Here is a 23,284-nt window from a genome sequence, read left to right as displayed (position 1 = left end):
CTTTTAAGGGACAAGACAGCATTCCAGAAATACCAGAATGCTAACATCCGCATCTATGAGCTGTTTGACGTCACAGGTGCAGGATCATCAGCTACGTCCAGGAGGAACAGGAGAAACGATTTCACGGAGACTGAATGGGAAAATCCACAAACGCACAGTGGTAAACTTTGGCATACGCTGGCTAAATTGAGGCTAAATTAGCGCCGAGGGAGGGGTCTCTGTGTGGAATTGGAAAGTATCTTTTTGGTAAATGAAAGTCTGACAGAAAAAGTGTTTGTATGTCTACGTGGTTTTTGAGTGAATGTTTAAGGGACGGGCCTCAGGAAAGAAACCTGATTGAGGGCACCGGCAAGCCCTAACAGCACGTAGGATGCAATCGGCGGACAGGTCTGATCAACCTGAATCCCTATTGCACTCCCAAGTACTGATTTTCAAATTGTTATTGGAGACAGATTGGACTAATCAAATTCAAGCATCAAGTGAATGATTGATTGACATTATTACACAAAATTTATGCAAAACTGAAATTTTCAGAAGGGAGGTAATTTACCCCTTCTCACTGGCAAGTGCCACTCCTCCAGTTCTCTCCACAGGTTTGAGGTGACATGTGACCTGTGTGACCACAAGGCCGGAGAACGCTTCAAATAGCGTCTCATCACGCCCATCCCGGAGTTTCTCCTCAACAAGGAGGGAGATATAAGATATTCTAAGTTAGGTTCCATGAAAACAGATTAAGATATAGTTGTTGCTTTAGCCTGCTCATGTGCTCCGCAGTTTTAATATTCACATTGGGTGCACGAATAGATAACACACACCTAGTCCAGGATAGAGCAGAATTTTGTTGTATTGTTAAGACTTTTCCATAATATACGGCACCACAGCGGTGATACTTGAGGTTAATTTCAGTTAAGGGGGCGGTGGCGCTGTTTCTATGAAAAATACTCACTTAACGCAAGGGTAGGTTCTTCGTAGAGGAGATTACAGAGTTACATGCGGGACAAAATTTACTTGTCAGGAACTGTCCTTACTTGAGGCCGAGGCCAGACCTACAGACCAGCATGACGGTCACCGGCTGAATGGGGACACCTCAGGTGAGATTGGCCGTGCCGTGCATCAGATATTTCTGGCCCCGTTGGGGCCGATGTTGCTGTATCTTTCAGGTGGGGAGCGGAGGAGACAGGCCTGGTCTATGTGGCCAGGGCGAGACGTGAATGGAGTGAGACTTCCGGCAGTGACCCATCCAATAATGTCGTAATTCCGCAGCTGTTCCAGTTGGCCGTCCTTAGGGCGTGTCCTTCCGGTTACGGACATCATGTGAAACAGTCCATCAATGAAAAAATGCTAATCAGTCTCAGGAGAACACATTTTTTTTACATCATTTTGCACGACATCAGAAAATGAAAATGTGGGATTGGATTAAGGAGCGTTACTGTTAAAAAGGTCAGGTTGTTTTGTAGTATGCCGTTGTAGCACCCTCTGGTGGCTCGCCTGTTCATACAATTGAATTTTAGATGGGCATGTTTTTAGCCACCTATTTTAGGACCCACGAAAGGTAACAGACAAGGGATGTACAGTCATTCTCTCCGAAGCCATCCAACCACAAGGTTTGCGTGCATTAGCATAAACCACACACACATACACACATCCATATCGAAACAAATTAAAGTTTACATGGACCAAACTGGTTTGATTATTCCTCATCTGGACAATATTGTGTTCTAACTGGACATACTGCAGCGGTTATCAACTCCTGAAAATCAGTCCTACAAGCAAATATTTTACATGGTCCTTCGAGCCGGATTCGATAATTACTGCAGACAACGATGTCCTCTCAGGAAGAAGCACAAACCAGACCTAAACGTTTAACTCACCCTCCACACTACTTAAAAGACTATGATGTTACAACTGAACATCACGAGAATGACTCTGAACATACTCAACTAATGGAATCTGTAAATGAACAAGAATTTTCTGAAGACAGTCCAGCGGAAGAGACCATAATCTCCTGTTTGACATACGATCAGTCAATACAACCACCAAAGAATCAAGAAGCAGTACAAATGAGTGGTGAAAACAGTCTTAGAAATAAAGAGTCATCACGCCAATGTCGTCGTGAGTCTTCAAGTCCACGTCAGCATCGTCGTGAGTCTCCAAGTCCACGCCGTCGTGAGTCCTCAAGTCCACGTCAGCAACGTCGTGAACCTCCAAGTCCACGTCATCTTCATCAGCAACACCGTCGTGAGTCTTCAAGTCCACGCCAACGCCGTCGTGAGTCTTCAAGTCCACGTCAGCATCGTCGTGAGTCTTCAAGTCCACGTCAGCATCGTCGTGAGTCTCCAAGTCCACGTCAGCATCGTCGTGAGTCTTCAAGTCCACGTCAGCATCGTCGTGAGTCTCCAAGTCCACGTCAACATCATCGTGAGTCTTCAAGTCCACATCAGCATCGTTGTGAGTCCACAAGTCCACGTCAGCATCGTCGTGAGTCTCCAAGTCCACGTCAGCATCGTCGTGAATCTTCAAGTCCACATCAGCATCGTTGTGAGTCCACAAGTCCACGTCAGCATTGTCGTGAGTCTTCAAGTCCACGTCAGCATCGTCGTGAGTCTTCAAGTCCACGTCAGCATCGTCGTGAGTCTCCAAGTCCACGTCAGCATCGTCGTGAGTCTTCAAGTCCACATCAGCATCGTTGTGAGTCTCCAAGTCCACGTCGTCGTAAGTCTTCAAGTCCACGTCAGCATCGTCGTGAGTCCTCAAGTCCACGTCAGCATCGCCGTGAGTCTCCAAGTCCACATCAGCATCGTTGTGAGTCCACAAGTCCATGTCAGCATCGTCGTGAGTCTTCAAGCCCACGTCAGCATCGTCGTGAGTCTCCAAGTCCACGTCGTCGTAAGTCTTCAAGTCCACGTCATCGTCCTCATCCACACCGTCGTGAACCTCCAAGTCCACGTCATCTTCATCAGCAACACCGCCGTGAGTCTTCAAGTCCACGCCAACGCCGTCGTGAGTCTTCAAGCCCACATCATCATCGTCATCGTGAGTCTTCAAGGGCACAACAGCACCGTCGTGACTCTCCAAGTCCACGCCAACGTCGGTGTAAGTCTCCAAGCCCACGTCACCGTGCTCATCAACATCGTCGCGAGTCCCCACGTCCACGTCAGCAGCGTCGTGAGTCTCCGTGTCGACGCCGCCGTGAGTCTCCGCGTCCACGCCGTCGTGAGTCTCCGCGTCCACGCCTTCGTGAGTCTCCAAGTCCATGTCGTCGTGAGTCTCCAAGTCCACGCCGTCGTGAGTCTCCAAGTCCACGTCGTCGCCCTCATCAACCTCGTTGTGAGTCTTCAAGTCCACGTCAGCACCGTCGTCCACATCATCGTCGTCGCGAGCCTCCAAGTCCGCGCAGCCACCGTAGTGAAGCTTCAAGTTCGCGTCAACATCTTCGTGAGTCTGCAAGTCCTCACTATCACCGTCGTGAACTTTCAATTTCACACCATTGCCAGCGTGACCATGAGTCTCAGAATCTACGTGAATGCCGTCATGAACTCACCCAGCAGCGTAATAGACAGTATTATTCTCACCACCAGCATCACTATGAGTCAGGCGATCAAAGACGAATCATGTCCACCTACATTGATTCAAGCTACAACCCACAAAGTGATAGTCCAGAGAACAGATATGACCCCCCTAGATACAATACACGCCAACGTACATTTTCACCACCTCGTGGTGAACCAACATATCGAGGGCCAACTCCTACTATTCCCCATTTTGTAAATGAAGACCCACGAGAGTTCACACGTCTTAGGGTCGCACTCGATAATCTCCTGTCACGGGATGCGACAGAACAATTTAAATACCAGATTTTACTAGATCATCTCAGGCTAGAGGAGGCACTACTTATAGCCGATTCGTACTGTAGCAGTCGTTATCCATACAGTGACACTATGGATGCTCTTAATGAACAATATGGTCAGCCCCATCAGTTAGCACTGAAGCGTATCGCCCAGCTTATGGATGAACCGAACATCAAGAGCGGTGACATAAAATCATTCAGAAAGTTTGCTCTAAAGGTTCGGGCCCTAGTAGGAATGCTGGACCAGTTGGGTGACATAGGCCAAACGGAGCTAAAATGTGGATCACATGTCACCCGAGTATTAACTAAGTTGCCGCATCATCTCAGAGCAGATTTCAAGAGACATATTAACCCTCTTAGAACCCCCATCCCTACCTTAGTACACTTATCAGATTGGCTCGAATACGAAGTCAGGGTACAAGATGATAGTATGCAGTCCCCCCAAACCGCCAGCAGAGACCGCCCTTTCACCAAGAAAGAGCAAGCACAAGGGGTTAGGCCTAGAGGTACATTTGTTCTCCTTGGTAGTGATCATAATCAAATAGAAAGCACAACAGTTACATGCGAACCCGAAGAAACTACAATAGAACCAAAGAAATTCTGCCCATTCTGTAACACCACTCAACACTATCTCAACCAGTGTACAAACTTTAAGATTCTCACAAAAGAGCAAATTAATAACTGGATTAAGACATACAAGAGGTGCTGGAGATGTGGGCGTAACCATTTCTCATCACAATGCACTTTAAAGGCAAGATGTAATAAATGCAAAGGGAAACACTTGGAAGTGCTTCATGAGGTAAATGCCGGTGAATTTCCCACTACCACATCCATCCATCCGATCATGGCCGACAGCCCCCGTGCAATAAATTCTACCGCCGAAACACTCTATGTGGACAGACCAATTGGACACAATAAAGTGCTGCTCAAAATTATTCCTGTCACCCTGAGACATGGAGATGCATCACTCGACACCCATGCTGTGCTCGATGATGGATCGGAGCGTTCTTTTCTACTTCACGAGGCAGCTCAAGCATTAGGTATCCTGGGGAGCCCGGAGGACTTACACCTGCGCACTGTACGGCAAGATGTCTGTATCATTCATGGTGCCTCTGTGTCATTCACCGTGTCCTCAGCGACCAATCCCAATTATAAATACCAAATACAAGATGCCTTTACAGCTAAAGAGCTAGCTCTAGGAAGTCATTCCTACCCAGTAGCCGCCCTCAAGACGAAATATCACCACCTGAGAGAGTTGCCAATCCCTGAAATATATAATGCACAACCACTGCTCCTAATAGGGTCGGACCATCCACACCTCATCCTACCAACAGAGCGTGTCCGGCGCGGACCACTTGACGGTCCAGCTGCAATCAAGACAGCGATGGGCTGGACCCTGCAAGGTCCTTCCAGGTACCTGAAGCATTCCCCCCACTCCGCGCAATGCCATTTCACCTCCACTCAGCCACCCCAAGCCAATCTTCTTACTCATGTCGAACGTTTATGGCAGTTGGACATCTTGCCTTATCGAAGTGAGAGGGTGGTTACCAGGTCCAGGGATGACACTGAAGCACTCGAGACGTTATCCCAAAAACCCGTCAAGGGTGACGTAAATGGTGCCTCCAGATATACCACACTCTTGTCGTGGAGAAAGAATCTGCCACAGCTGGTCGCACCCAAAGAAGCTGTTCTACCTCATTCACGCAGTATGGAGAAAAGGTTAACAAAGGATAATAGTAAGTTGATAGCTTATAAAAACGAGATCAACAAGCTACCCACCTTGGGATACATCAAGAAAATCACACCTGACGAAGTCGAATCCAGCGAAGGTTGGTACATTCCCCATCACACGGTAACGCACAATGCCAAAAACCGAATAGTGTTTAACTGTTCACTCAAGTATAAAGGACTATCACCGAATGAACATCTGCTGCCCGGCCCCAGACTCACCTCAAGTCCTTTGGGGATCTTGTTGCGGTTCAGAAAGAATATGGTGTCCATTAGCAGCGACATAAAGGGAATGTCCCACCAGATGCGTCTCCTTCCCGAAGATCAGTCGTACCTGAGATTTCTCTGGCGGAACACAGTGACTGAACCCCCTGAAGTGTACCATTGGTTAGTTCTGTTGTTCGGAACCGTCTCAAGCCCTTGCTGTGCTACGTTTGCTTTGCAAACTCATGTGACAAATAACAGTCAACCTAATGAAGATGTGCGTGCGGCAATTGAGCGTTGTCTCTACGTAGACAATTGGCTGAAAAGTTTACCATCAGTCGAGAAAGCTAAGTCACTAGCCAACAAACTACGAGATTTGCTGGCAGAAGGTGGATTTGAACTCAGGCAGTGGGCAACCAGTCACCCAGAAACGCTTGAACACCTTCCCGTTGAGTGCACATCGGAAAGTACAAAACTTTGGGTCACTCAAACCCATCATGACCCATCTGACATCGCAGATCCCGATCCCATTACACCAAATACACTCTTGACGGGGCGGCATGATTCATCTCTGCCACAGGTGGTGTACCCCGAATCCGATCTTCTGAGCAGGAAGCGTTGGAGACATAGTCAAATTCTCGATGACCAGTTTTGGAAATGCTTCACACAAAATCACCTGCCCGCCTTACAAACTCGTAACAAATGGACAGAGGACAAGGATGACCTCAGGGTCGGAGCTGTGATGATGTTGGTGGACCCACAGTCTCCGAGAGCCCTTTGGCTTGTCGGAATAGTTAAGACTACTATACAGGGAAGAGACAATAGGATCCGACCGGCAGAGGTTCGCGTGAATGACAAAATTTTCGTAAGACTGATGTCTCGCCTCATAAAGTTGCCCGCCTTTCCACCAGAAGAAGACAATTAACTGGCTTCAAGGAATACAAATCTGCTTCTCAGATTTGGGGGCGGCTGTTAAAAAGGTCAGGTTGTTTTGTAGTATGCCGTTGTAGCACCCTCTGGTGGCTCGCCTGTTCATACAATTGAATTTTAGATGGGCATGTTTTTAGCCACCTATTTTAGGACCCACGAAAGGTAACAGACAAGGGATGTACAGTCATTCTCTCCGAAGCCATCCAACCACAAGGTTTGCGTGCATTAGCATAAACCACACACACATACACACATCCATATCGAAACAAATTAAAGTTTACATGGACCAAACTGGTTTGATTATTCCTCATCTGGACAATATTGTGTTCTAACTGGACATACTGCAGCGGTTATCAACTCCTGAAAATCAGTCCTACAAGCAAATATTTTACAGTTACTAAAAATTGTTGTACTTGCAGGTTCAGGTGGCCAAGAGGGCTAAAAATGATAAAATAAAAAAAATGAAAAAAAAGGGGTGGGGCAGCTAATGCATGCAGCTCCCTTTGCACCTGCGCCTTCCGCTTCTGCTGCTCCTAGGCAAGGTTCGGTTGACGCGGCACCACAGCAGACTGGCTGTCCGTACCCGGCCGGTCAACGAGGTCAGGATTGCGGTAACAGAGGTAGTGGTGGTTATAGACGGGGGTTGTGAGTGGGGTGTGCTCTTGCTGCGGGGTCACTGGGTGATGAGCTGTCCATACCGAGCCACTTTCTGGAATGTGCCATTCTCTGGTCCGGTGCCATTCCTGTCGCCCAGAGCTCAACCAGCACAGGGGGCGCCACCGTTACCCACTCCCAACGCACTCTTGACACCAACCCGCTGGTACCCCATTCCATGACAGGGGGCCGCGGAGCTCTACTCCATTCCACTGGCTGAACTGAAACATCTGAGGGCAGCTCTGAAACCTGGTTCTCCATCCTCCCGCGGTGGGTATGCCCTGTTCCTGATCCAACCTCCACCCATTCACCAATTGACCCAGTACATTGTACACTGTACATATGATCGCACACATGATTTGGTTTATCAAAATGCATTCATCCAAATTTAGTCAGGAGTTCATCTTGCATTAGGATTATATATGTGTTATGTCTACCGGCGTTGCCTCGCATGCATGCCTTGTCCATGAGCAGCAGAAATGGTATGAATTGTTTACTTTCACTGAGCCACAAATCACATTGACTATTGATGCGCGTCTTCATACTAAAGATCTAGGCCCCATGGTAAAGCGGTGTGTAGAGGCGGTTGGCTGGGTTCAGACGTCTATTACGAATGTTGAATACTCCGCGTCACTAACAGGGTATCATACTTCAGCACCCACTACAAATTCTTCGGTTTTGGGAACGTGACTAAATTTCAAAATTTCACAAGACGGTCACTCGGGAGAGGTAGCTCTGTGTGCGTCTCTGCCGGAGGGGTTGTGGACACGGGGCCCGACTGATTTTGGGCTCTGCTCCACAGCTCCTCCAATTGTTTTACTGTCTCTACACCCTCGCCCAGTTGACAGAATCAGAGTTGGCACAGCCTGGAGGTGGAGGGAGGCATTCGGGAGACAATAGGAGGTGAAGACTGCAGCGGTTCTTGGAGCTGTCTACGTCTTGGAGAGCACCTATTCTTCCCGTAAAAAATGGTTTAATTTGGTATCTGCGTAATTCTAGTTTGGGATTTTTATTTATTTATTTTATCATAAATGGTTACTATTTCATTTGGTTTGCTTTGAAGATTTGCCAAAAAACGGTCAAAATTGGAGCATTAGCTCAGGGCTTAATTTATAATCTCTAAACAGTTAGATATTTGAACTCGGTGAACTACATTTTCTTTAATTCAGGAATAATTTGCCCATCTTGCAAAGCCAAATTCTAACATTGTGCCATATTAGCTGGATATCATTCGGACATTATTGCGAACCAACACTGCTGGATTGTGGTGATTATCGGCACAACGAAATGTATACGTTGGAAAATTGTTTCTCGGGGCAATGCCTGTGAGGATGCCACTGTCTAGATCAGGGGTGCTCATTAAGTCGATCGCGATCTACCGGTCGATCGCGGAGGTGGTACTGGTCGATCGCGGCGTGACATTAAAAAAATATCATCCTAGCATCAATGCCGTCACTTGATTAATATACAAGGCAGCCATTCAGATGACAACTGAATGTTGCCATTCTGTTGACCAATCAAATCAAACAACGGCTCTAAGTGCAGCAGAACTTACGATGTCAGCCTATCATCCATCCCCGTTACTTGATTGACATACAGGACAACCAGTCAGATAACAACTGAATTTTGACCTTTAGGTCACCGCTCATGCGTAAACAACGACGCAAAGTGCTAAGCTAGTCGGCGAATTGTGTCAGATTTTAAGCCCTCGCTAAAGTTTATGGTCACTAAAATGAGTGAAGGAGCTGGACCAAGTAAAAAGGCAAAAACATATCACTTCCATACAGAATGGGAGGTGGACTTTTTTTTCACAATGTCATTTTCGAAGTGCGTTTGCCTCATATGCCATTCTATCATCGCAGTACCAAAGAAGGGAAATGTGGAGCGGCATTTTCGGACTGTTCAAGAAAGATACGAAAACGACTTCCCGCTGAAAAGCGAGCTAAGAAAGAGAAAGGTGAATGAACTAAAATCCCAGTTGACAAGACAGCAGTCATTTTTCACACAACATACTTCAAAAGCGAAGGCGGCCACCGAAGCATCGTTCCGGGTGTGTCACGCCATTGTTAAAAACAAGAAGTCCTTCCAAGACGGAGAGATGGTAAAAGAGGCATTCGTTGAAGCAGCTGACTCATTGTTCCGGGACTTTAAAAATAAGGCAGAGATATTATCTTCAATCAAAGCTCTGCAGTTGTCAAGACATACAGTTACACGTCGCTGTGATGCCATGGCCGAGGATTTAACCCAGCAAATGTGGACGGACATCAGAAATTGTGAATTTTTCTCACTGCAGTTGGACGAATCTACGGATGTGAGTGACACAGCCCAGATGTGCGTTTTCATTCGCATGGTGTTAAGTGATATCACTGCAAAAGAGGAGCTATTAACAGTACTTCCCATGAAAGAACAGACGCGAGGAGAGGACATATTTCAGACGTTTAAAAACTTTATCGAGAAAACTGAGCTCCCAATGTACAAATTGGTGTCTATCACCTCAGATGGAGCACCTGCAATGGTTGGGCGTGTGAATGGATTTATTGCCAAGTGCAGGCAGGATGATGCGTTCCCAGACTTCTTGAATTACCATTGCATTATCCACCAACAAGCGCTATGCGCTAAAATGCTTAACATGAAAGAGATCATGGATGTGGCAACGAAGATCGCATGTTCTATTCGAGCCAGATCTCTTCAAAGACGGTTATTCCGTGCACATCTGGAGAAGGCTGACTGCGACCACTCTGAGTTGTTGCTACATACTGACGTGAGATGGCTTAGTCGTGGGAAATTTCTCAAAAGATTTCGAGAGCTCTGTCCGGAGATTAAGGAGTTTTTCCGTGTATCTGGACATGCAGAATACAAGCAGCTAAATGACGGCCAGTGGCTGTTAGACTTGGCATTTTTAACCGATCTGACAAACTTGTTGAATGACCTTAATCTTGAGCTGCAAGGAAAAGACAAAACAGTGACCAATATGATCAGCTCAGTTCACGCTTTCAAATGAAAGATGCAACATTTCTCCACAAAGCTGCAGCACCATGATTTGGCAAATTTCCAGAACCTGGCGTCAGAGTTGGAGACGCAAGGGAAGGCCTGTGAGCAACTTGACAGTGCACGCTACACGGAGCAGATCACCGGTTGTCTGTCAGAATTTAACAAACGCTTTCAAGACTTTTCTTTGCTCGAGCCAGTTGCTACATTCATGTGCTATCCTTTTCAGGAAGATGTTGAGGTTGATTCACTCGCATCAAACATTGCATCACTGTTTCACATGAACTCTTCTGGAGTGGAAGATGAGATTTTGACTCTACAAACCGACATTGAACTGAAGTCGAGAGCTCATGGACAGTTCTGGAACTTACTCACGGAGGAAAAGTACCCTAACATGAGGAAATGTGCTATCTCTTTGACTGCATTATTCGGCTCCACTTATTTATGTGAGTCAGCCTTTTCTTACATGAAGATCATTAAGTCCAAATACCGTTCCACCATGACTGATGAACATTTGGAAGTGTGTTTGAGGCTGGCTATCAGCAGCTACTGTCCGGACTATGCATCCCTGGCTGATTCAATTCAGTGCAAGTCATCAAAGTAAACTCAGTTAATTTAAAAAATGTTAATAGTTAATTATGTGTGTTTTGCAATATTGGCTCATTTGGTTATGTAAGGTACATCAACATACATTGTACGTACAAATAATCCTTAATACATTTGAAAATAAATAGATGTTTTGCATTTTTGTAGTGGGTAGATCATTTTGACTCGGTCATTTTGAAAGTAGCTCGCATGCTGAAAAAGTGTGAGCACCCCTGGTCTAGATTATATTCAAAGAAAGCTTTTACAACAGTCTGGGAATTGAAATAGATATAGATATAAAATTTGGTGGGTCTACGTTAATTACAATATCTTATTCAAGTGACTGATACAAGCTTCACAAACAAGTTAAAAAAAGGTGATTGAGTGCAATTAATGACGGTAGTGTTGCGATTATTTAGTTAAGAAATTTAATTGCGGGACGGCACTAATTAATTTGTTACTTTTTGTTGGCTCATATAACTTTGATTGGGATCAACCCCACTAGGGGGTGGGGTTGACAGGGGGGGGTCATAGTATATTTCTTGCCGCATGCATTTTTTGTGGCCACAGGTTGCGTTTTCATTTTGATGGTAAAATATTTTTCGGCGGGGATTAAAGGATTGTATTACGATTACTGGCATTATTTTAATCACTTACAGGACAGTAGGTCAATTATTTAATTTAGCAGGTTCATATTTACGGAATATGTTAAACATTGATGAAACAAGAAGCATTTATCAAATGGAACTAGAAGCACGGGTCACAAGAATAACTGGGATTGTAGTCCTGATGTTTTCTGATTTATTATATTTTTCTCATATGCTAAATTTATAGTACTTAGTTTAAATGTGTGAACTTTATTGAAATTCTCAGTAGTGAGAACAAATTTGCACACATAGCATTTCCATGACTTGCATTCACAGCACTTCATGGACAAATACGACGAAGCACATTCTCCACATTGGCTGTAGAGATGCAAACATACCAAATTGGGCACTGGAGGACTCACACAGACATTATCGCAAAAAATACATTCCGAAAGACATAACAATTGGAGATCGGAGCACATGAACACGCATGCATACACACAGGCACGTACTTACACCTGCACATACACGTGCACATACACACGTACACATGCACACCGACAAGATTACAGAGGAATGCCAGCGAGGAGAGCGACGGAGAGACTGCCCGCCGGAGAAGGCCAGCCTTGGCGTGCCAGTCTTGGGGACCAGACGGGAATCAACTATCCAGACGATGACTAACCTGGGGAGGACCTTCCCTTGGACGTGGACCCGTGCCGTGGGAGGGAGCGAGGACGACCGATTCAACCTACATTACCCTTGACATAAAAAACTCCTATAAAAACTGAAGCTGGGCTGAAAGATGGTTCACATTTTTCGACTGTGCTCGCCCGAGTGCAGTTTTCTCGTGAGATTAAGAAAAAGCCGCCCAGATATCTGTCTTTGTACTATTTCCTAAACTCCAGAAATGTAAGAAACTAAATATCGGAACTCTAATCAGTTGTTGAGTCTTCATTTGACCCTTTTTTTTCTTGAGTACAAAAAACGAACATGCATTGGCGTAAGTTTGGCTTTTAAAGGTTGATTTACTAACTACTTCTCATTTCCACGGTGACCCAACCCAACAGTAACTGTAATGATAGCAGTTATATCATTAGTCACTAGTTGGCAGTATTGCCTGATGTGTGTTTAGTTACCAGACGAACTCGTGTGTCTGCACATAGACGAGAATGCAAGTCAGTAAATAAAGAGAAACAAGCTTGCAGCATCACGTTACCTGCGTGACTTCTTAAGATAGAAGCCAGAACATTACATGGTACCAGGTCGCGGGTCAAGAAAAGGACTGACGCGAGATGGACTCCGTAAGGCCACCAGAAGCGCTGAAAATGACGGGAAATGTGGACGCGAGTTGGCGGGCTTTCAAGCAACAATTCCTGCTCTACCTTGCCGCCGTGGGAGTCGGTAACAGAGCAGACGAAAGAAAAATAGCCCTTTTGCGAACCAATGCCGGAATCGAGGCCATCGAGGTATTCAACACCTTTGTTTATGATGAACCCGAAGATAAAGACAAGTTTGAAAAGGTCCTGTGGATTTAATTGCAGATACACTTGCAAGGACATTTTCAAGTCTGACCTTTCAAGAGAAGCTATATCGTCCAACACTCACTCAGTGGTGCGTAAGTGTGTTTCTGGATATTATTTGTCCAGCCGTGGTGTCATAAATGATGGTATTTTGATGGGGATTCATTCAAGTAGGACAAAGTAGGACTTCACTGAAGGCACAGGTGTGAAATGCACTGAAGTAACTTAAAAAGTAAAAGTAAATAAATTATGATTGCTTAAGAATGTGCAAGAAAGAACTCAATCTGATCGAAATGTTGTGCTTTGACAAATGTCGATAAGTAATGATATTTTCCAGGAGGTATTTATTTCTTTGTTGTTTATTAATTCAATTCTATAGTTATTTCAATATTTGAGTATTATTTTTCTTTCAATATGTCGTATATTTTGTCTTCCGGAGAGGTTGGATTGGTGATGGAAAAGAACGAAAGAAAGAAGAAAGATTTTATTCTCGTCACATGCTGATGTCAAAAGAAGTCTCCCCAAAAACATGCGAGCCCCCTCTCAGACATTCCCTTCTTATAGGGAATGCCCAAATAGGACATGAATATCTAATTTTCCCTTGTTGCATATGCATTCCCATCCCGCTAGTCTTCGGGATTTCCCTCCAAAAGTCCCCCAGAGGGAGAGCAGATGCGTCTCCCCGTTGATATGACCAGTCTACTCGTGACCACCTTAAATTACTTCCATACCCTGGAAGGTCACTGACCTGGCGAGAGAATTGCCCCCACCATAAACAATGCTCAGGCCTATTTTCTCTCAGGGCAGTATCTGGTTACATCGGAACTTCAGAACCAAGACTGGTCACTTCTGTGAGCTCAAATCCCTTCATAGTTTCATCAAGAGAATTACTTCCCATATCTAAATTAGGCCATTTAAAAATACACAACTTTTGTTTTTATTTATTTCAATGTATATTTAAGCTTTCTTATGTAATACTACAATATTTATTCAATTATTTTAATGTAAAATTATATCAATATTAATTTAAACCTTTTTATTTCACTCTTGAATATTTCTGAACATATTTGTTCATTTGAATATGTATGCAATTTAAATTATTCCATCCATCCAGCCATTTTCTGCCGCTCATCTGGGGTCGGGTTATTGAAATTAAAACATTAGTCATTTTTATAATTCAATATTTATTTCAAGATTAGGACTCTTCTCATTGAGTTCAATAGTTATAAAATGTTTTATATTTCATATTAATTGAATTAGGTCTGTATGTGGTTGCCAATTTTAATATTTCCCTATTCCATTATAAAAATAATCCAATATATAAAAAATATAATAGAGCATGAACAAAAATATTTAGTATATTTGACAAAATGATACGTTTTTTCCGAAGTAAGATTCTGCTTAGCAACAAGCCCCAAACGCTTGATAGAGCTCAACCTGGAAAGAGGTTTTAGCTAGTCAGAAATTTATTCAGAAAGCGAAATATTAAATGTATGTGAGGGGATATTTGAAGAGTTTGAGTTTTGTTTAATGGACCATACATATACGAGCCAGCCAAACACAGCGAGAAAACCAGCGCTGACTCCAGTCGCCATAAAGTTGCCAACTCCTGACAAATCAAAACCTTTGAGAGAAACCGGGACTATTCGCGTTTCTCTTTCTGGTTCTTTTTCGAGTTCAATTTCGAGTTCAGTTTTTCACCTTTTCACAGCGTAATGAAGGCCAGTTGAGAAAGTGGAACAAGTGATTTTATTGATGATTGTGCAAGGCAGCAATTTCATAAGCACAGTTTCTTCTCACACCTTTTCCATTAAGTACGATTAAAAAGACAACTGAAAAGCATAACGTTAACAAATGTTGTTCTAGGCAAAGGCAATTAATTTTATTTATAATGTTTGATGTGAACACACAAAAAAACTCATCCTCACTCAGACACAATGGTTCTTCTGGCACTGATCACATTGGCTTTGTGTCAATAAAAGATCTTTGCAAAATTCAATTTTATCATATTTTATTCAAAATCACATTTACATCTTACCACTAAGAGTCAGTTCCTTCAGTTTTTTGTTTTCTTTTTTTTAAGCTTCAAGGATCGCTGCTTTTCTCACCAGCACAATTGTGTCTCTCAGCACTACGTTTAGTGAAGAATTCTTTAGCGCAAACGCTGCAACTGAATGGCTTGTCTCCACTGTGTGTTCTTGTGTGGCTTCGTAAATACGACTTTCGAGAGAACCTCTTGGCACAAACTAAGCAGGAAAAAGGTTTTTCTCCACTGTGCGTTCTTGTGTGGATTGTTAAACTTGAATTTTGAGAGAAGCTTTTACCACAAACTGAGCATGAAAAAGGTTTTTCTCCAGTGTGTAATCGTGTATGTGTTTTTAAATTTGTCTTAAAAGAAAAGCTTTTGCCACAAACTGAGCAGGAAAAAGGGTTTTCTCCAGTGTGTGTTCTTGTGTGATTTATTAAATCAGACTTTCGAGAGCAACTCTTGCCACAAACTGAGCAGGAAAAAGGGTTTTCTCCACTGTGTTTTCTTGTGTGTTCTGTTAAACTTGCCTTTTCAGAGAAGCATTTTCCACAAACTGAGCATGAAAAAGGTTTTTCTCCACTGTGTGTTCTTGTGTGCCTTGTTAAATGTGACTTTTGAGAGAAGCATTTTCCACAAACGGAGCATGAAAAAGGTTTTTCTCCACTGTGTGTTCTTGTGTGCCTTGTTAAATGTGACTTTTGAGAGAAGCATTTTCCACAAACGGAGCATGAATAAGGTTTTTCTCCACTGTGTGTTCTTGTGTGTTTTATTAAATTTGACTTTGAAGAAAAGCTTTTCCCACAAACTGAGCAGGAAAAAGGCTTTTCTCCACTGTGTGTTTTTGTGTGACTTGTTAAATGTGACTTTTGAGAGAAGCTTTTTCCACAAACTGAGCATGAAAAAGGTTTTTCTCCAGTGTGTGTTCTTGTGTGTTCTGTTAAACTTCCCTTTTGAGAGAAGCATTTTCCACAAACTGAGCATGAAAAAGATTTTTCTCCACTGTGAATTCTTGTGTGGATTGTTAAATCAAACTTTTGAGAGAAGCTTTTGCCACAAACTGAGCAGGAAAAAGATTTTTCAACACTGTGTGTTTTTTTGTGCCCTTTAAAAGACAACTTTGAAGTTAATGAGTCAGTGTGACATCCCCTTTCACCTTTAGTTTGCTCATTATCATCATCATCGTCGTCATGAGCGTCTGATAATGTGTCCTTATTTTGTGCTTGTGATGGCCCCCAGTGGTCTTCATCACCTTCTGTTGTCACGTGATGACTTGAACTGCTGCTTGTAGGCTCCGCCCCTCTGTTGTCCTCACTCTCATCCTTGTTTTCATCTTCAGACTTTATAGGGAGAACGTTCACTGGTGACTTGTTGATCTCCTCCTCCGCCTCCTCCTTTTTGATGTGAGTCAGTCTGGCTCCTCTTTCACAGAACGGAGATCGTATTCACTGACGTCTGTAGGACACAGAAAGACAAATTTGGTTTGGTAAAGTCAAAGCTCAGGCGGCGACTTTGTCTTATATTATTTCAACTGTGCTACCTTGACTTGTGCCTGCCGCACACGGAGCAATGCGTGCAACCCCAACTTGGACCGGACCATGGGGGCATTTCACAAAATTACGTCCTACGATGTAAACCGCCCTTTCGCAGCACAACGGTGATAAACGAGCATTTAAAAAGGAAGCACGTTGCGGCTGATGCCCGATTTCATTCCTGACATAGTCACAGACGTTTCTGGAAGCAAGCTGAAGTTAGCACACACAGGCTATTGTGTGCGTCTGATGGAACACCTGTTGTGGGACCCGAACATATTGATGCAGACCACTGGGGGTCATCGCAACATAATGTCATTGATAAAATAGGAATCGTTCAAGTGAAATATATTTACAAGTATTTCTTTTTGCATTTAGAGATAGTTTCATCGTGGGTATTTTTGCTTCCATTATAATCTGGATCCCTAAAAGAATTTAAGGGGCCCTGGAATCGGAGTCGCTATTTATTGTATGATTTACGTTTGGGGTTTTTTTTACCCAAAATGACATTTATCCTGCGAGTAAGTTCCGACATTACCCTATTAATTTTTATAAAATTTCTGTTTTGAAATAAATTTTAAAACAAAATTACGTTTGAAGAGTAAAAATTCCTACACTAAAGCATTAAGCAACAACACTTTCACTCTGACTTTCATGTTGACATATTTGAATAATGACTGTATAGTTTAAAGTTAGCCAATATGTATTCAAATTTGACGAAGATACACCAAAATATTTTAAGAGTTCACTGAATTATTTTGGAACTGCAATGATGCTTAACAGCCATAGGGTGTCAGTAATGAGTAACAAAGTAACACAAGACATCCCACTGATACATCATCATTGTGATTTGGATAAATTACCAGGAACTATGAGATGCAAACCACCTGGGCCACAGGAACTTTATTACCAGGAACTAAATGTTCCTGGACTTGTTGGCAGAAAAGGGGGTTGTGACGTTCTCCCTTTTTAAGCCCATAGCAAGCCAAAGATGCAGATGCATTCCTTGCAGCATGCGCTTGTTCACTGATGAGATCCGTGCAACCCTGGATGGATGCATTAAATGTATTTTAAATGTTTGGATGAGGTGAAACTATGCACATGTGCACAAAACAGTGCAGGGCCACCGGAGGTTCATTGACCGAGCCAGTAAAAATGTCATAAATAAGACCAATACGTACTTGATTTTAAAAAAAACGTAATCATTTGTGTTTTATTCACGAACATTGATCAACCTCCATTGATCTTTTTGCCGCAGTGTGCACAGTTTTTAGAGTCCGGTTGAATCATTCCATTAGGAATTGCTTGAACAAGATATGTCAGAGTTTTTGTCAAAAACGAGAAAAGCCTTCATAAATGAATCACCCAGCCAAGATTATCTTTGTCACTTGCGAGGAGCAGTCCGGCAAAGAGAAAAGCGTTCCCGCTCCTGTGCGGCGTTTTATTGAAGCACAGCAAAGCAATTTGAATATGCAAACTCATAAAGAATGGAAAAACATGAACACTTTGACTTTATCACACCCGTCCACACTCTTCCTGTTGTTCGAACGGTTTCAGCTTACAAGACATGTTTGGGTCAAACTTCTGTTCAATGCGAGCTAAACGGTTTCCTGTCAAACACGGCTCAAGACGTGCATCTGTTTTTGTGGCTTCCTGCTAAACTGCCAGCATAGACACAACTCTGTTACCACTGAACTCACGTTTTCCTGTTTAAGAGGTCCATGTTTTTATGACCTTCTATTAACCCGTAAGCATAGTTTTGAAACATGATGACATGACAAACTTAATTTCTTTCACAATAATATAAAAACTTTCGCAGATATCGCAAAAACAAATTGGGGAAGCTGTGGAGCAGAGCACAACATCAGTCAGACCCCGGGTCCACAACCCCTCTGGCAGAGACGCAAACAGAGCTTTCGCTTCAGAGTGACCCATTCACTATCTACCATAGTGTCGAGAAACTCGGAAAATGTTCCATAAGAGAAGAATTCGGAATGGGTGCTGAAACACCACACCCTGCTAGTGACATGGAGTATTCTACATCTGAAATTAACTCTGCCAAAAGTCTTCACCAATGGGCCTAAATCTTTAGTATGATGATGCGCACCGATAGTTAATGTGATTTGTGGCTCCGCGAACAGAGACAATTCATAGCGTTTCCTCTGCTCTGGGGCAAGGCACACATGCGAGGCAGCACCGGTAGACATCACAAATACATAATCCTAATGCAAGACGCACTTTTGACCCTCGAAATTGGGTGAATGCATCCTGACAAACAAAATCATCATAACTCAGTGTTCAATGCAAAGGACCAATTGGTGGTTTGAATGGGTGGAGGCGGCTACACCGCGCAGACCAGAGCAGGAACAAGGACGTACCCCCCGCGGGAGGATGGAGACCCTGGTCTCAGAGCTGCCCAGTCTACTGGAACGGAGGACAATATATGCTTCCCCCGCCGGATGTGCACAGTCAAATTCAGTCCCTTCTGGAAATTCAGTCCCACTCGAATTCCAGTGTTTCACAGGTGTGGGTTCGGACCATGGCAGTGACTCGGCCAATGTCAAGAGTCCCACAAGGGTGACAGTGTTTTTGCTCACTGGGATATGCAGAAGGAACTTGCAAAGCGTGGAATATCTTGTTCCACCATCTAAAACTGTTGTCCATCAATCGTCACCGGAATGCCAAGACCTGCTGGTCCTTAAATGCTGAGGCTCCGCGGGCACCCCTATCGTGGAATGTGGTCCCAATCGGGTTGAGGCGTCAAGTGTGCGTTTGGAAGCCATCGAAGCGTTGTCGGAGGAGGGGGTAGCGGTGGCGCCCCCGTGCTAGTGGACCTCTTTGTGACAGGCATGGCGCTGGTCCACAGGCTGACACATTTCAGGAAGTGGCTCGTTTTGGACCACTCATCACCCAGTGACCCCACAGCAAAAGCACGTCCCACTCACAACCCATGTCTATAACCACCCTACTTCTGTTACGTGACCTTGTTGACCGGCCGGTGCGGACAACAAGTCTGCTGTGGCACTGCGTCACCAGAACCTGGCCCAGGAGCAGCGGAAACGGTAAGAGCAGACGCAATGAGCTGCACGCGTCGGCTGCTGCATTAGCTGCTTCCCCCCGGTTTTATTTTATTTTTTTTCCCCCATATTCATTTTTCCTTTCCCGGTGAATTAGCACTCTTGGCCCCCTGAACCCGCAAGTGTAACAATTCTTTTTCTCCATCCAATCTAATATTTTCTTTCATCGATGCAAAAACGGGGGTTCTACTCATACAGATTAGCAGTTTCTAATTGACGGACTGTTTCGCTTGATGTCAGTAACTGGGAGGCGCACGCCCTCGAGGACGGCCACCCAGCACAGCTGAGTGGTGGTGACACTATTGGACGGGTGACTGGCGGAAGCTTCAATCCATTCGCGTCTCGCCCCGTCTCCCATAAGAGCTCACCAACTTAATATTTTACATATATTTTACAAATGCCAATTGGTTTTGTCTTCTGTTTATGATTCATATTCAATCCCCATGAACACAACTATAATTTAGCTATTCTTTTTTAACTAACTAATACAGTGATTCTCAAATAGTGGGGCGCGCCCCCCTGGGGAGGCGTGGTGCGATGCTCAGGGGGGCGTGTGGGACCCTGGGGAACATGATTTGCATGGTTTTGGAACCAAAAAAGGCGATCTCAGACAACGCGAGTTTGAGCTTGTCAAAGCTGTTTGTGCCCCGAGTTCACGCAGTACTGATTAACAAAAAAAAAAAGCGTCACCCCGTCGCTCGTTGACCCGGAAGTGATTTCTTTCGCCGCTCCCGAAATGCCCCGCGCCAAGCTATCTTGCGCCTCAGCAGAGCGAGCAAGGAGGCGCTAAGCGCGCTAATCGCTAAAATGAATTGCTTCGATGGACGCTCGACTTTGAAAAGAAGTCTGACTCAAACCGCGTTCGGGCGGAGAGCCAGCAGCTATGAACAGAAATGTTGTATTGCAACCATTACGTATCCAAACAAAAGAAGACGATGGCTACGTGAGCAATTTAGCAGACGCTCTCAGGCTGGAACACGGAAATGGCTGACGTCATCAAAACGAAGCGGTTTGACGTCAATCAGATTGTAAACATAAAAAAAAAAAATGTATTGTCAACATATTAAAAATGTTGCTTTATGTTATTTACAAAGAATTTTAGTTTGAAATCCCCCTGGCTCTTTTTGTCTTTTCTATATTATGTATGTATTAATAACTGTTTGGTTTGTTCATGTTAATAAAGTTAAAAAAAACTAAACAAAAACGTATAGTAAATATTTATCATCCCATCAATATTCGCACCACAGAGTGCTGAGTTTCGAGATCCTCACAATAGTCGTTCTCAAAATGATATATTTTTTAATCAATTTATCTTTGTTAAGGGATATTTTATTGACAATCCAACATTAATATACAAAGCACATGTACATGAGTACGAAATGTAAAAATATTGTGGTGGGGGGAGCTAATGTATTTTCTTCTTGGTAGAGGGGGGCGTGACAGGAAATAATTGAGAACCACTGAACTAATATAACCCCGTTATCCTCAACCAATGAGTCAGTATTCTTTGAAGTGGATTATCCACAGACTAAAAATGTGTAATTTAATTCATAATCTAATTTAATCCATCACAACATGATAATTCATCATATTCCTGTCATTTCCATCTCAAAATGTCGTTCCATTAATTGAATTGCCGTAGTACATCTGTCGCCAAACTGAAGTATGGAACATTAGAGGTTTTATTTTTTCATTTTGCATGACCTTTAACCTTGCATGTTCCGTTTCAACAAAATTGTATCTTTTATCAGTTTCCCTGTTTCATGAGTTGCTGCCGGGGGCACAAAGGAGGAGTTCAGAGAGGAATTTCACCCTCAGGGGCAATCCCAAACTTTTGTTTCCAGGACATTGTAACACTCTGGGAAGGTTTATTGTTCTTCTTATTGCAATTTTACTGCATTCAGTCTTCCTCGAGACTGAATACGTTCTAGTGTTTGCCAAATAGTTAATCCTAGTTTCTCACTTTAGCTTTTCACAGTCAATATATGAACTTTTTCAACTGCACAATCACTTCATTGAGGTCTAATTATCAATTGTTTACCATAGTCAGACTTTTGCCGTCAAAGAGACCTGTTCCTTAACCATATGTTCACGTTTTCATCACTCAGGGCTTTTCCGTGTTGACAAATCACATTCCACGGAACATGCATTCATCCTTTTATGATCTTAGATTTCTCTATTTAAATCACCGCTTCTTGCAATGATTAATTTCACCCCAATGATTATGTAGCCAATTATCTTTCTCATTCTAATTTTGCTTTAGTTATTATGCAAATTTTTAAACAGATTTTTTACGCTGCATCTTTCAATGCACACTAGGACGCACACGCATTAGTTGAACTGATAAAACGGAATATCAATGCAATCACATCCGGCTTTTAGAAGGGGCAATTCTTTCTACAAAGGAGGGACTGGCACTGGTTGATAACTATCACCCCTTATCTCCTGCGTGGGGGCTGCCTGACTTCTTGGTCCCACAGTAGATGGTAGCCAGGTTTTTGATTTTGCGTGGCCTTGACCAGAACACGATTAATCACAGGGTACGTATCTGAACAGCGTATCTCTTGCTACGTACCAGCGAAACTGTCGGGCCCTCCACACAATGGTACGCCTCGATCCTTACTGTGTTCCATGCCACAAAGTGCCCAATACGATACGTGGAAGCGCGCTTCTCTTCATTATTTCTATTTTCAGCTCATAATTGTCCTGCTAAAATTTACACCCTGGCCAGGTTCTGTGCTCAAACTGAGCTTATTCACGACTATGTTGTCTATAGCTATAGTTTTACACTTCTTATTTCTCATCTCTTTAACCACTAGACCTTTCTTTTCTTTATCTTCTGCACATTTCTCCCGCACTAGTCCCCATTTACTTAGTTCCTATCATCATTTTTTTTCATTTATCTATTTATTTGTTTTTTTTATACATTTTCTAATGTTCTTGCATAGTGCGGTTACTTTGACATCTTTTAATGTCTTAATCATTATAGAGGCCTCTTGTTTAAACAATAATTGAAACTAACACAGGGACATTTTCCATGACCAACCAGCCAGCAGACCCACACGCACAAGCTTTCTTTAACGACCCCAAAAGCCCCGACCGCTTGGACACAGGCGCACAACACCCATTGTGAGTAAAAGCATCTCACCGAAAGTTCAGCCGGCCGGCTGTTGAACGCCTGCGCCCCAGCACCCTGAGACCCTCAATGGAGCAAAATGCCAAAAATGTGGTATATTTTGTTGTTGATGTGTGGGTCTGGCTCAGCTTCCCTCCGGACAGGTCGCCGAGCATGGCAGAATTGGTGATGGAAAAAAATTCTCTGACACAGTCATTTTGGTTAGAAAGAGATTTTATTCTCGTCACATGCTGATGTCAAAAGAAGTCTCCCCAAAAAGAAAAAAGGGAAAGGTGTACCCTTCTCTCCGACGTTCCCTTCTTATTGGGCAGGGGTCTCAAACTAAATTTACCTGGGGGCCACTAGAGGCAGACTCTGGGTGAGGCTGGGCCGCATCAGGTTTTCCGCAAGAAAAAAATAAAAAAAATCTAATCTTCTCAAATGTCTTGATTTTTATTTTTTAACACAAAATAGGATTTAAAAATAAATAA

General features: G+C 43.6%; 2 protein-coding genes across 2 annotated transcripts in view; one reads left to right on the top strand and one right to left on the bottom strand.

Moving 5' to 3' along the window:
• Positions 1-23,284, top strand: part of LOC148341911 (uncharacterized) — a 51,682-nt gene that overhangs the window by 15,963 nt on the left and 12,435 nt on the right. The gene's annotated exons all lie outside the window — the stretch shown is intronic.
• On the bottom strand, positions 14,811-16,514 carry LOC148341912 (uncharacterized; the record flags this gene model as incomplete). The annotated part of the gene is made up of 1 exon (XM_088284096.1): positions 14,811-16,514. A coding segment is annotated over one exon (1,386 nt), but the record flags the coding sequence as incomplete, so codon positions are not given.

Source organism: Idiotropiscis lumnitzeri, chromosome 2 (assembly GCF_059441095.1).
Source record: "Idiotropiscis lumnitzeri isolate Australia: NSW breed Sydney's pygmy pipehorse chromosome 2, RoL_Ilum_1.0, whole genome shotgun sequence".
Lineage (NCBI taxonomy): Eukaryota > Metazoa > Chordata > Actinopteri > Syngnathiformes > Syngnathidae > Idiotropiscis > Idiotropiscis lumnitzeri.
The sequence above is the reverse complement of the archived record's forward strand: the minus strand, read 5'-3'. Positions and strand labels throughout refer to the sequence as shown.